Source organism: Notolepis coatsorum (assembly GCF_963971535.1).
Source record: "Notolepis coatsorum genome assembly, chromosome: 16".
Classification (NCBI taxonomy): Eukaryota; Metazoa; Chordata; class Actinopteri; order Aulopiformes; family Paralepididae; genus Notolepis; species Notolepis coatsorum.
Window position 1 is genome coordinate 4403958 of NC_140180.1, and position 13219 is coordinate 4417176.

A 13219-nucleotide genomic window follows, 5' to 3' on the forward strand; every position below is an offset into this window, starting at 1 on the left:
GTTTACTGTGATCATGGAGTTCTTTGAGTTTTTCAGTCAAGTTAAATAATCAGATCTTTTATCTTCCTTGTAATGTTGCAGTGGGTTGTGTCCCCATGCTTTTACAGTAATATGAAAATAGACTCTGCAGAAGACATAGTGGGCAACTGTGCTACATTAGGCCTGTCCTCTAGTGAAGGAAGTCTTGGTTGACTAACAGTCATAGGATTTTGTCAACTAATCAATAATAATAAATCAAATGTCTATAGCGCCTTTCAGGAAACCCAAGGTGGCTTGATCAAAGTCAGTGTACTCAGTACTGTAAAAGTGTGTTTTCCTGCAAGGTCCTCCAACCTGAAATTTAACGTTCAGGCCGGTAAAAGACAAAGTATATTTGTGAATATGGTTGTAATGTTTATGTTTATTAGGATCCCCATTAGTCATCATCGACGTGTTGACTAGTCTTCCTGGGGTCCTCACAGATATACACATACAATGCCAGAGATGTGCTGTCATTCTTCCACTATTGCATCATTTTACTCTGTCTTGTCAGATTTGTATTTGTCAGTGATAATCAAACCGGTCCATGTGTGAAAAGTGCTATACAGATAGTTAATATTTATTATTATACAACGGCATGCAAATTTCTCGATTCTGATTGGCTGAAACAGTCATTTTACACGTCTTTATTGGCAACAATTCCACGCTGCTGGCCCAGGACCCGCCCACAACCGAACCACATCACATCACTCCGCCGGATCACAAGAAGGTGGACAATAATCTTTACAAATGGATATGTTGATAGCGACTAAACGACTAAATATCAAGCGATTCTGTCACAGCGAATGTCTTAGTCGTTTAAACAATGTTGGATGATGTAATTGATGGGTCTTGAATCATTCTGTAACAAAAGAAAAATCGCGGATTGATTGATTGATTAATTTTCAATTTTTTTTTCAATTTTTCCTTTCGACTGTCAGCGCTCGCTCTAGTCTCCACCCACCGCCACACAAATCAAATCAAATCAAATTTATTTATAGGGCCCGACAACACACGTTAATGTCCCCATGGGCCGTACAGGTCTTCTTTAAACAAGTCAAGAAGACAACATAACAATAAGTCAAGAACAGAACAAGAACACCATAGGGTCCAAACATTTTTTAGATGAATGCAAATAAATGAAAGAATGCAAGCACTCCCAGACATACCCCACGCGAAGGTAAGGAAAAACTCACTAAAACCTAACAATAGGGAAAAAAAAGCTCCACAGGCAATGTGGAGGAGAGAAACCTTAGAAGGGCCGTTCAAGGGGGGATCTCCCTTCTTAGATGTCGGTGATAGTAGTGTTGCAGACGGACAGTTGGTAAGCATGCACTCATGTGTGTGGAGAAACACAGATGAGTGCATGCAATAGCAACTGTACATTTTGAAAAATTAAAGATAGAGCTAATAGCGATAGCAATTGAACATTTTGAAAGATTAAAGATAGAGTTGATAGCGGATCTATTTGAAGCACAGGGGCAGCGCAAGAGGGTCACGTCCTCCCCGTCTTAGTCACGGGACATTCAACACTCCGGTCGTTGCTCAGGGACAGCCGGAGACAGGGGGAAGGGGGGTGGCGCAGAGAGGGTCGCGAACTCCCCGACATCATCGCGGGACATCCGGCACTCCGGTCACCACTACGAGACCTCCGAAGACAGGGGGGCACGCAGAGGGGGTCGCAATCTCCCGGCCTTCGTCACGGGACGTCCAACACTCCGGTCAACACTCCAGGACAGCAGGTCATAGGAAGACAGGGAGACGGGACAGGCGTTAGACAGCTCATGAGATTGTAGTAGGCGGACATAGCAATAGATACAAGTGGTAGGCATATATGTGAATGGAGTAGATATATGAAGTAAGCGTATTATGTGAATAGAATAGAAGTACTTAACCCAGCAATGAAACCGCGTTGACTGTTAATCTGTTAACAGTCTGTTAATCAGTTGACAGGACCACGGACAGACGGCGGTGAATAACTGATCCAATGCCTCGGAGGTGCATGTAGAGCAGTCACTACAAGCTTGGCCAAGACCCCGAGGCATCCATCACCTTGGTCAGCGCCAGGAGACGGGTACTCAGAGAGAAGGGGGAGGGAGGGGGGGGGGGGGGGGGGAGAGGGGGGGGGGGGGAAGAGTTAGAGAGTTCCCATGTTTGTGGTGCTGCAAAGGAGCAGACATGTAGTACCCTGTAGTGTCATGTAGTACCCCGTAGTGCCATGTAGTACCCTATAGTACCCCATAGTGCCATGTAGTACCCCGTAGTATCCTGTAGTACCCTGTAGTGCCATGTAGTACCCTGTGGTGCCTTGTAGTTCCATGTAGTGCCATGTAGAGCTGTGTAAGCCATGTAGTACCCTGTAATGCCATGCAGTACCAAGTAGTACTCTGTGGTACCATGTAGTACCCTGTACCCTAACTAAACTACCCTATAGTAAACTACCCAGTGGTACCATGTAGTACCCTGTACCATAACTAAACTACACAGATTAATCTAAAGGTCAGTCCCCGACCAGGTGAGATCAAGGTAGGTTGAAGGAGAGAGAGAAAAGATGAGTCTTAAGCAGGGATTTAAAAGCTTCGACAGAGCAGGCGCCCCTGATGACGGCAGGTAATTTGTTCCACAGGTAGGGAGCGCGGTAGACAAAGGCTCTGTGGCCGGCGGATTTCTTTTTAACCCTAGGGGTCGATAGAAGCCCCGCATTTTGTGAGCGCAGAGCACGAGCGGGCGAGTATCGGGAGATGAGAATCACACACACACACACACACACACGCACACACACGGACACACACACACACACTCTGCCTGCAACGCGGGGGATAGTCAGAGCTGGGTGCTGCGCTGTTCTAAGTGAGCATGGCCTATTGAGTTGATTGATTGATTGATTGCTAATTTTATTACTGTACGCTTGGTTTCCAACTGGTTAAGTTTAGGCCCTCTACAGTAGGTTTAAAAAAATAAATAAAAGAATAGGGCGAAGAAAACGTTTTTTTCCTATAGGGCAAAGAAAACGTTTTAATTTGTTTTACCTACTTTATATAGAAGCATCTAAGAATGAAGTTCTATGGAAAGTAGGTCTGCATTCCCTTAACAATTGTGTGTATTGAGCCGTACTGTATTGTACCCATTCTGCATCTGGTAATAACATTTTCAATCAATCATTCCAATAATACACAGTTGGATGTGTTAGTTGGTTGGATGCACTTCAAGCTGCTTCCACATGAGGCAACTTCTCTCAATCATTCCAATAATACACAGTTGGATGTGTTAGTTTGGTTGGATGCACTTCAAGCTGCTTCCACATGGAGGCAACTTGTCTTTTTTGTAGTTGTGGGAACTACTTTTTCTGGCGGATGGTTTTTTCAATAAATCTTCGATTAATGTGTGTTTATTGTATAGAAATAAGGTTGGATGAATCTGGCAGTTGTATAAAAGCTTTACACCACTTGCAGTCGTGATTTGTGAACAATAAACCATGCCTAGGGGGGTCTAACGACCACCCCTAGGCATGGTTTATTGTTCACAAACCACTCCTGCGCGTGATGTAATGCTTAATTATATTGTAAAAATGTATGCATTGGAATGTCTGTAAAGTTTCGACGACATTGAAAATTTGGGTGACCTCAATTGTCTTTTCGAAAATAAATAAAGGTTTGAGTATGTGTAGTGTATACATGTTAGTCACAACCCTATCCTTCCCCTGTGTCAGGGTCAAGATGACAGAGTTCAGGTACCACATCGCCTTGTGTCTGCACGACTTTCAGCTGGAGGTAAGTGTACTGTGTGTGTGTGCGCGCGCATATATGGCTCTCGGGGCGAATGGTTCAGGAGGTAGAGCAGTCGTCTGGTAATTGGATGGTTCCCGGTTCAATTCCTGCTCCTCCCGGGCAGTGTGTCGATGTGTCCTTGAGCAAGACACTTAACCCCCTAATTGCTCCCGATGAGCAGGTCGGCACCTTGCATGGTTACTTGCGGGGGCCTGTGTGTGAATGTGTGAGTGAACGGGACAAATGTGAGGAACAAATTGTAAAACGCTTTGGATAAAAGCCGCTATATAAATGCACCATTTTGTGTGAACGGTGACCCACGTGTCAGTGTGCATCTGTATGTGTATACATGTTAGTCACAACCCTATCCTTCCCCTGTGTCAGGGTCAAGATGACAGAGTTCAGCTACCACATCGCCTTGTGTCTGCACGACTTTCAGCTGGAGGTAAGTGTACTGTGTGCCTGAATGCCTTCTACAACAGAACTGCGTTTCCGCGTCTCTGATTGGCCAGGTAATTTCTGGTCATGTGACATGTACGCCCAATCGTGGGACCGCAAGTTTCTACACTGGTTAAGCTTAGGTGCTCGTTCGAAGTTGGTTAAGGTTAGAGTTTGTCTTAGAGCATGGCGATAGAACGCCAGGTAGTTTGCAGGCTGTTAGACCCGGAAATAGGCGGAGAACTTGCTGTCCCACGATTGGCGCACATGTCACATGACCTGGCCAATCAGAGCGCAAAACTCGAACGCGGAAACGCAGTTCCGTCGTAGAAGGCATACACGCGTACTGTGTGTGTGTGTTCTTGATTGTGCAGACAGGCTGTGTACTTTTGATTACACATGTTACAACCCCAGTATGTCAAGGGGAAGGGGTGGATAACATAAAAGATGATTGTGTTGTGATAAATGAACCAAAGGAAAAATAAAGCAATGCCCACAAGTTTAGGTGAAAGAAAATCATATATTTTGCCTTTTATATATACAAACAAAAACACAGACTAATATACAATGACAATGGTGGATTTGAGACACACAACCAAGGGGAGAGGAGGGGGGGAAGGAGCTTGAATGATGCCAAAGGAATGAACTGAGTAAAAACTAACTCAGTAAGGAATATCTTATCTACCTATACACAAATACAAAGGTCAACAAAAAACTACTCCTCACTACCTACACTATTATTATTATTGTTTTTATTGTGGATCCCCATTAGTCTACACCAAAGTGAGACTACTCTTCCTGGGGTCCAAACATAAAAAATACAAACGCACACAAAAAGTGAAATAAAAATATAAAACCACAAACATTGAAGTACTCACAAGAAAACATCACAACAAACAAAACGGTGAATAAAAGCTCACGCAATATTCACAATCACAATTCTCCAACCATAAAATACAAATTACATAAGTCAGTCCATAAGAACAAAACAGTTCAAAATCATTTATATGATTTTAACTCATAATATAGCATAACTTTTCTCAAGTCACCGATCACCTTTATATTTCCATACTAATTTCCATAATAAGTCAATGACCAATGTAACGGATTATTCATGAGCGCAATTTTAAACTTTTTTTTAAACATGAATTTATCCTTAACCATAGTTATATTTCTGGGTATTTTATTCCAATAAGCAACTGCTCTATACATTACCGTCTTTTTCAGAGCATTTCTTTTTGGTAGAGGTAAAGTAAAGCATGAATCTAATGCTTGCCTTGTGCTATATCCATGTCTCATATTAGTTGGGTACAGTTGTGAGTGCAAACCCTCCGGTTTCCCAGTATTACAGATATTAAACAAAAAGGTTACCAGGCTACATGCCATCCTCTGTTCCACTGTCATCCAGGTCAGCGCGGCATGCATCCCTCCAACACTACTCCTCACAGAGCAGCGCAGAGTGAGGCGTGCCGCCCTGTTCTGAGCGAACTGGAGTTTGTTCAGATAAAGCCTAGAGGCGTTAGACCATATAGTAGGACAGTAGTCCAGGCGGGATAAGACCAAAGATTGTAGTACAAGCTTCGCTGTACCGTTAGTCAACAGATTTCTACACCTTCTGATCATTGAAGTACCGCAGCTCATCTTAGCCACCATATTGCTAATGTGTTTTTCGACCAAGAAAGTGTTTCATCCATTACAACACCCAGCAGTTTTGCCTCACTGACCTGTTCGATATCAAACTACCAACCAAACACATGTCCAAAACATACAATGAGTGGCATCACTCCTGTCTAGACAATACTATCCCTACACGTGTAGCACCAAATGTATTGGGCCCCTTACCTGCTCCAATTCCCAACACACACACACACACTTTTACCGTGTTGGCTCACTAAGTCACACACAAACATTTAGCCAACAGAGAGACAAAAGGAAAGGGAGGGAAAGAAACAGGAAGTGCCACATGGTTTTTAAAACAAGAAGAGGGCTTCTGATTGGTAAACTGGTGATTTGATTGATGGCTGGGATGACTGGCTGGTTTCCAATTAGTGTCTTGATGAACGACAGGAACCTGGATCACAGTAGCAGGTGGAGTGAGAGAGAGGGAGAGAAGGAGGGGGAGACACACAAAAGGACAAACGACATACAACAGCCACATGCTGGCACGTGACAACACCATAGACTCTCTAGAGCAGTGGTTCCCAAAGTCGGGGTCGCGACCCAAAGGTGGGCCGCGAGCAGCCACGGGTGGGCCGCGAGATGATAAAAAAAAAAAAAAAAAAAAAAAAAAAAATCCAATATTTTTATTTTTTTTGTCAGGCCACTGAACTTAGAAGCAGGCCAGGACAGTGTTTCTAGTTGTATTCTATTTTATATTAACTTAATAAATAAACAAAAACGAAAAATCTACTTATTTCAACGAACATTTCAAACTAAATAACAGATTATGCACATAAAACGCTGAAAACAACCGAAGCAACAATAGTATTTTAATGAGGCTATTATTATTATCATTATTATTTTGCAACAAGTTAGTCCTCTCATAAATAGCACATATAAATGAATAACTAACTTGAACTAACTTAATAAGATTGAAGTGATATTTGGCTTAAAAAATCGGTCGACTGGCAAAAAAAAAAAAAAAAAAAACCTGACGATGTGCATTGGGCCGCGGCTCTCTGACGCCTTATTTTATGGGTCCCGGCCTGAAAAGTTTGAGAACCACTGGTCTAGAGCAACTCCTGACCAAGCTGCTGAAACAAATAACAGCTGCAGCAGACCAGTGGTACAGATGAGGGCACCAGGCAGTTAGCAGGGTGTCTCTCAGTATAGCTGCTTTCATTGGCAGGAGTTGTTATACAGTTGTGGAGGACATTTTGTTAGTTTCATCCTTGAAGCATGATACTGTGTTTTATTCATTGCGCTGCTGTCCGCCTCGTTTGGTCGTAGACTCCGACCTGGTGGGTCAGTTGATCGCAGATGGAGCTGAAAAAAAAATGGTATTTAACCCATTCACTGCCACACGGCAGAAGGTTAACCCTTTACTATCACACAACCGACGGCGATGCTCCATCATTAGCATCATTAGCTCCGCAAATGATGGAGCATCGCCGTCGTTTGTGCGATAGTAAAGGGCTAACCTTCTGTATTGTCACCACAGTGCAAGGGTTAACCGGCTGTCGTGTGGCAGTGAAAGGGTTAAATATCCGACTGCATATTATGTACAATGTGCATGTCCCTTGTTGTAATGTGGACGTACTAAATAAATCAGTGTGTGTGTGTGTGTGTGTGTGCGCGTGTGTGTGTGTGCGTGTGTGTGTGTGTGTGTGTGCGTGCGTGTGCGCGCAGTGATGACCTGTGACCTCATCTCCCCAGAGAGATGAGGTCACGTGTAAGAGCCTATATAGCGCAGAACGACCCGTAGAACCATTTGTGTTGTTGTCTCAACAAAATCTCTTCTCCGCGTTTGGAATGTTTCTGCTCGTAAACAGTGAAGCGCGTGAATTAAAAGCCTTTCAAAAAGGACCCGGCTCTCTAAGACGACCGCGGTGATGTAAACAGCGAGAGGCGGGCTGGGAGGGGAGGGGAGGGGCGGGGCGGGGGGGGGGGGGCACTTAGCCAGCGGAGCAGCGTTCCGTGTTCCCTCCCCGGAGTGTCGCAGGACGCCTGCACCTCCTCCTCCTCCTCCTGACCCACGCTGCCCCACGCTCTCTGGCGCTCTGAGCCACACTGACACATAACACACATCAACGCACCGATAACCAACAACACGCTCACACACATGCAGCCACCACCAGCCGGCACTAACAGGCGAACACAGACCCGACAGTCAACCAGCAGGAGTCACACACACACGCTATCCGCCCCGGCGCGGCGTCACCGGCGGGCCTCTGTCGGCGTGTGATGTTTTCACTGTAGAAACACGCGGGAATGTTGGGAATACTGTATACGAGTGTCCGGGAGGTTGTCTTATATATAGTTCAAGTTCAAGTTCTTTAATAGTTGTCATACAGAAGTACAGAATACTTTCATACAAAAAATATAGATACATATAGAGCCCTCTGACGCTTTACATAAGCAGTGGGCTCCTTTTCCCTCCAAAACAAAACGCATCCACATTTACACTGTGCAATGGTATATAGAGGGTCTCTAGGCTATGCAGGTATATGAGGGTTGTGTACCGTCTCTTATCTGTCCATGAGGAACATGATGGGAACAAAGGAGGAAGCTGGTATTCATTGTCTGCTGCAGCCACACATAGCTGCTCCCACACCCCTCCTTCCTTCCTTCCTTCCTTCCTTCCTTCCTTCCTTCCTTCCTTCCTTCCTTCCTTCCTTCCTTCCTTCCTTCCTTCCTTCCTTCCTTCCTTCCTTCCTTCCTTCCTCCCTCCCTCCCTCCCTCCCTCTCTCCCTCCCTCCCTCCCTCCCTCTCCTTCCTCCTTTCCCTTCTCCCCGGTGCGCACGCCTGCCTCGTTTCAGCGCCAAGGACAGCGACCTGCCTCGCGGAGCTCTGTTGCCAAGGCAACGTGCTGTCTGTTCGCGCGCGCGGGGGCTCGTGGTGGGGTGTGCTTTGAAGCAGGCAGCCCGTAATTTAATATGCTGACTCGCGCGTCGCAGCAGCATCCGGGGATTATTTGCACCAGAGCCTTCGGTGCAGAGATTTAACAATGCAGTCGATATGATGAGGAGGAATTGAACATTGTATAGTGAAATTGCACAACAAACAGGGATTTGTTTAGTTGTTATTTAACAAGATCTGTTGCCTATAGTTTTATGATGAGAGTTCGAGGCCGTGCACGTGCACACATGAGAGCGCGTGCATTCCAAAACGGCAGGGTGGGAGGGGTGGGCTGTGTGTGTAGAGCTGCTATTATATAGGTCACTCGGTTTTCGATTGGCTTCTTATATTGATAGTCCTTTTTTATCTCAACATGATTCATTTTGAAGTGTCACATGGATTACTGCTGCACGGCACCACTACACACACACACACACACACACACACACACAGAGACACACACACAGAGACACACACACACACACACACAGAGACACACGCACACACACATCATGCACAATACGGAGACATAATAGTGAGCACATCAGCTGCACATGCGACTGTGAGCCACAGGGTGGCACTGTTGACCATTGCAGTGGTAGACAGCATTATGGGAGTGTGCTGTGACGTCACAGCCCCTACAGAGTGCGGACCATAGGCATGGCAGAGATGTATCACTTCAGTAAAGCGACACACCAGATCCATGCTGCTCGTCAACTAAAGAGACTATACTCACTGAATACAGTGGCACAGAACTATAACAAGCCCCTTTGATTCCTTCACAGTGGGTGCCTGCCTGCCTGACTACCATTGTTTGTTTATACTCTATAACCCAGTGTTGGGGAGACTACTCTGAAAGCATAGTTTTGCAAGCTACCCATTACTTGAACGAGTTGAACTATAGCAATGCTACCCTCAACAAAAATATAGTTTGGCCATATAAAGTTACTTAGAAAAAGAAGTTCAAGCGACTTTGTAGAATGATCAAAATCCCACATACTGAAATGTAATACCAAATTATTACAAAGTATAATACAGTCACTGCATAATTGAGTTTATTGCAAAGTACACACTTCTCACTTTAATAGCTGCCTACATGTCAGATGTGAAACAACACCAAATAAACTGGGTTCTTCATGGAAGTGCAAGGAACCCTCTGTCAACAGTCAACACACATGTTTAACTTGCACCATTTTAGACCATTCCTTGATCATACCAATATCTCTTATCAATGTTCTTGGTCCTTCCGTTCATAGACATACAATATATGTAGTTCCAGTTGTTAATCTCAAAGTAGAAAAGAGGTAATTAACAACAATCACTATGTAAAATGCAGGCATGCGTTCTTCATGGGACGGGGGTGCACTAAGTGCAAGCCCAGATAAGTACTCGCTATTTGCATATCAATAGCGCCGGTCGTATTTAACACACCTGACGACCGGCGCTATTGATATGCAAATAGCAAGTGCAATCCCAGTTGATTTCAGGAACGCACCACTGGTAAAATGTAAATGTAGATGAACTACCAGCAATCTACTGGAAATGTAGTGAAACTACTAGTCTAATTACATGTAGTAACCGCCCAGCACTGACACCTCAAGTCAAGTCAAGTCAAGAGTTTTATTTGTCACGGCATACAAGTATACAATGAAATGCGGGTGGTCTTGCCCGCAACGATGTGCAATACAGTAGTACAACATATAATAGAATCCAATAAAAAAACAACATTGTGCAATAAACAGGTAACATAGTGGGACATCTCGGTATCTGTACATAGTTATTTACAGAGCATGTAGGACATGCTAGGTCCTTTGGTAGTGCAATACACTGTTACTGTTGCTATACTATTCTTAAAGTGACCTTTCCTTTGTGGCCATAAGTGTGGGCGTGTGCAGCATGAGTGTGTGCCTGCTCATGTTAAAGTGGCTGCTAGTGTGCGAGCGTGCACAGCGTGCGTGTCGTGTGTGTGCTCATGTGTGCTTGTGTGTGGAAAGTTCAGTGTTCTGTGGCACTCAGTGTTCATTGTTCAAGGCTCTGATGGCCTGGGGGAAGAAGCTGAGCCGAAGCCTCTCTGTCCTAGTAGCTGGGGTTCGCAGGCGTCTGCCTGACCTCAGCAGCTGGAACAGGCTGTTATTGGGGTGGTGGGGGTCTTTCATTATTCTGCAGGCTCTGGATTTGCACCTCTTGTTGTATAGAACCTGCAGGGGAGGTAGTGCAATACCCGTGGTACGCTCGGCTGAGCGCACCACTCTCTGTAGGGCCTTCTTGTCCTGTGCCGTGCTGTTTCCATACCAGGCAGTGATGTTTCCTGTCAAGATGCTCTCTACAGCTCCGGAGTAGAAGGACTGGAGTATCTTCCCCGATACTCTGAACTTCCTTAACTCATTCTCTTAACTCTTCCTTAACCTCATTACCACATACAGTAGTGGCGTCCTGTTTCCAGCTATATGATGTTGTTTACCAAACATTTGAGTTCTTCTTCTTTTTCTTTCGGCTTTTCCCGCCAGGGGTCGCCACAGCAGATCTTCATCTCTGCCACCTCCAGCTCCGCCACCTGCTTGTTGGTCAGCGCCACTGTTTCTAGACCATACAGCATAGCTGGTCTCACTACCGTGCTGTAGACCTTTCCCTTTACTCTCGCTGGTACCCTTCTATCGCAGATCACCCCGGTCATCCTTCTCCACCCGCACCACCCGGCCTGCACTCTCTTCTTCACCCCCCTACCACAGTCCCCATTACTTTGGACAGTTGACCCCAAGTACTTAAACTCGTCCACTTTTGGTACCTCTACTCCTTGCATCATCACCACCCCTCCGTCTTCCTTCCCGTTCACACACATGTACTCGGTCTTGCTTCTGCTCACCCTCATCCCCCTTCTCTCCAGTGCATGCCTCCACTTCTCCAGGTTCTCTTCCACCTGCTCCCAAACATTTGAGTTGATTGTTATTAATAACCGCTTTTAAGTTGCGTTAGTAAGGCAACATCGTCACAGGCCAGCGCGCCACTTTTAATTGGCTCAATTGACATTTTCCAATATTTAGTGTGATATTAATATATCGTAAATATTCAAGATGTATTTAACTTTATACTATAGTCTGTAAACTCCATGTCCATGGTGCTGAAATTTTGACATATATTTCATGACAACCAACCTGGCAGCATTTAGCCATATCATTCACTGGCCATGCATGTAGGCTTGAAAGCTGGTTCAGTAAGCACCTCACCCCCTCATCTATTTATTGCATGAACTACCCCCCCTCCCCCTTCTTGCACGATGATTACTCAATTACTGAATTACAGTACAGATCTGGAGACAAACGGTACATGTTAGTTGGACCCAGAATGAGTATAGGTTCTACTATAGTCCCGGGCAGCAATGGAAATACTCTAGTGGTCCCTGACAGGAGGCGGGCGTCTGGAGAGGTAAGAGCTGTTTGTTTTCAAAACATGTCATCTTCAATGCATTCAAATAACAGATATCGCTTACTTTAAAACTGTTGATGAAGTGTCTCACTTGTTGAATGGCGCTGTCCTTGGTGCTGAAGACATGGTTGTTTGCAAAACACGTTATTATCAAAGCATTAAATGAGCAGATAATATGTTATACATTATGTGTAGAAATGGTATAGGTTCACCACGTTTTGTGTCTCACTGTTGTTGAGTGGCGCTGTCCTTGGTGCTGAAATGTAGACTTTCCTTCCTGTACAACAGAATATCATAGCGTTTAGAACTGGATTACGGAGCAGCCTTGCCCATTATATGTCTGCATCATCATGCATCTCTGCTCATGGAATCTCTCTCTTGTTTAAATAGTTTAATTCTGTCATGCATCCAAGAGGAGTTAACCACACAAAAACGAGTGGAGGCGATTTTTAAATGAGTAGATGATAAAATGACTGTAGAAACTGATATGTTGCTATACTCTACTATAGCATTTAAATGGTCACGTGCCTCACTGGCGCTGAATGACGCTGTCCATGGTGCTGAATAGTTGACATACATTGTATACCATTTAGCCATATCATTCACTGGAGAGAAAATACCTCATGTAGGATTGAAAGTTGGTTCAGTAATCACCTCATCCCCTCTCATATTTATTGCATTAACTAATCCCCCATTTTGCACCATGATTACTTAATAAACCTTGTGATTATAACATTATGCTGCAGCGCTCAGGCCACATGGTGTCAGTGTGACATAGGTTATGAATGTGATGCCCATGCTTCACTGGCCCTGCCCATTCTGAGGAGGCGTTTCTCCTCCATTAGTCTGCTGCATGGAAGAGAGAGCGCTGTCTATAACGGCTCAGATTATGGTACGAAATTAATATTTGCCGTTTTAGGGCTTCTATTATTATTCACAAAATGGACCTAAAAGATATCTGAGCCCCCGGATTACTATATTTGTTTTAAGGGAACGCTTATTTTTCTTTCTTGACG

The 13219-nt window shown here is 44.7% G+C and overlaps 1 protein-coding gene across 1 annotated transcript in view; it reads left to right on the forward strand.

The window, feature by feature from the left end:
* Positions 1-11715, forward strand: part of LOC311242432 (protocadherin beta-16-like) — a gene marked incomplete at its 3' end in the record, with an annotated part of 41906 nt that extends 30191 nt beyond the window's left edge. Inside the window, exons 4-6 of the mRNA XM_084331395.1 lie at positions 3728-3788; positions 4177-4230; positions 11665-11715. Of these exons, the coding sequence (XP_084187521.1) occupies positions 3728-3788; positions 4177-4230; positions 11665-11715 (166 nt within the window). The remainder of the gene's footprint in view (positions 1-3727; positions 3789-4176; positions 4231-11664) is intronic.
* Between the last annotated feature and the right edge of the window lie 1504 nt (positions 11716-13219).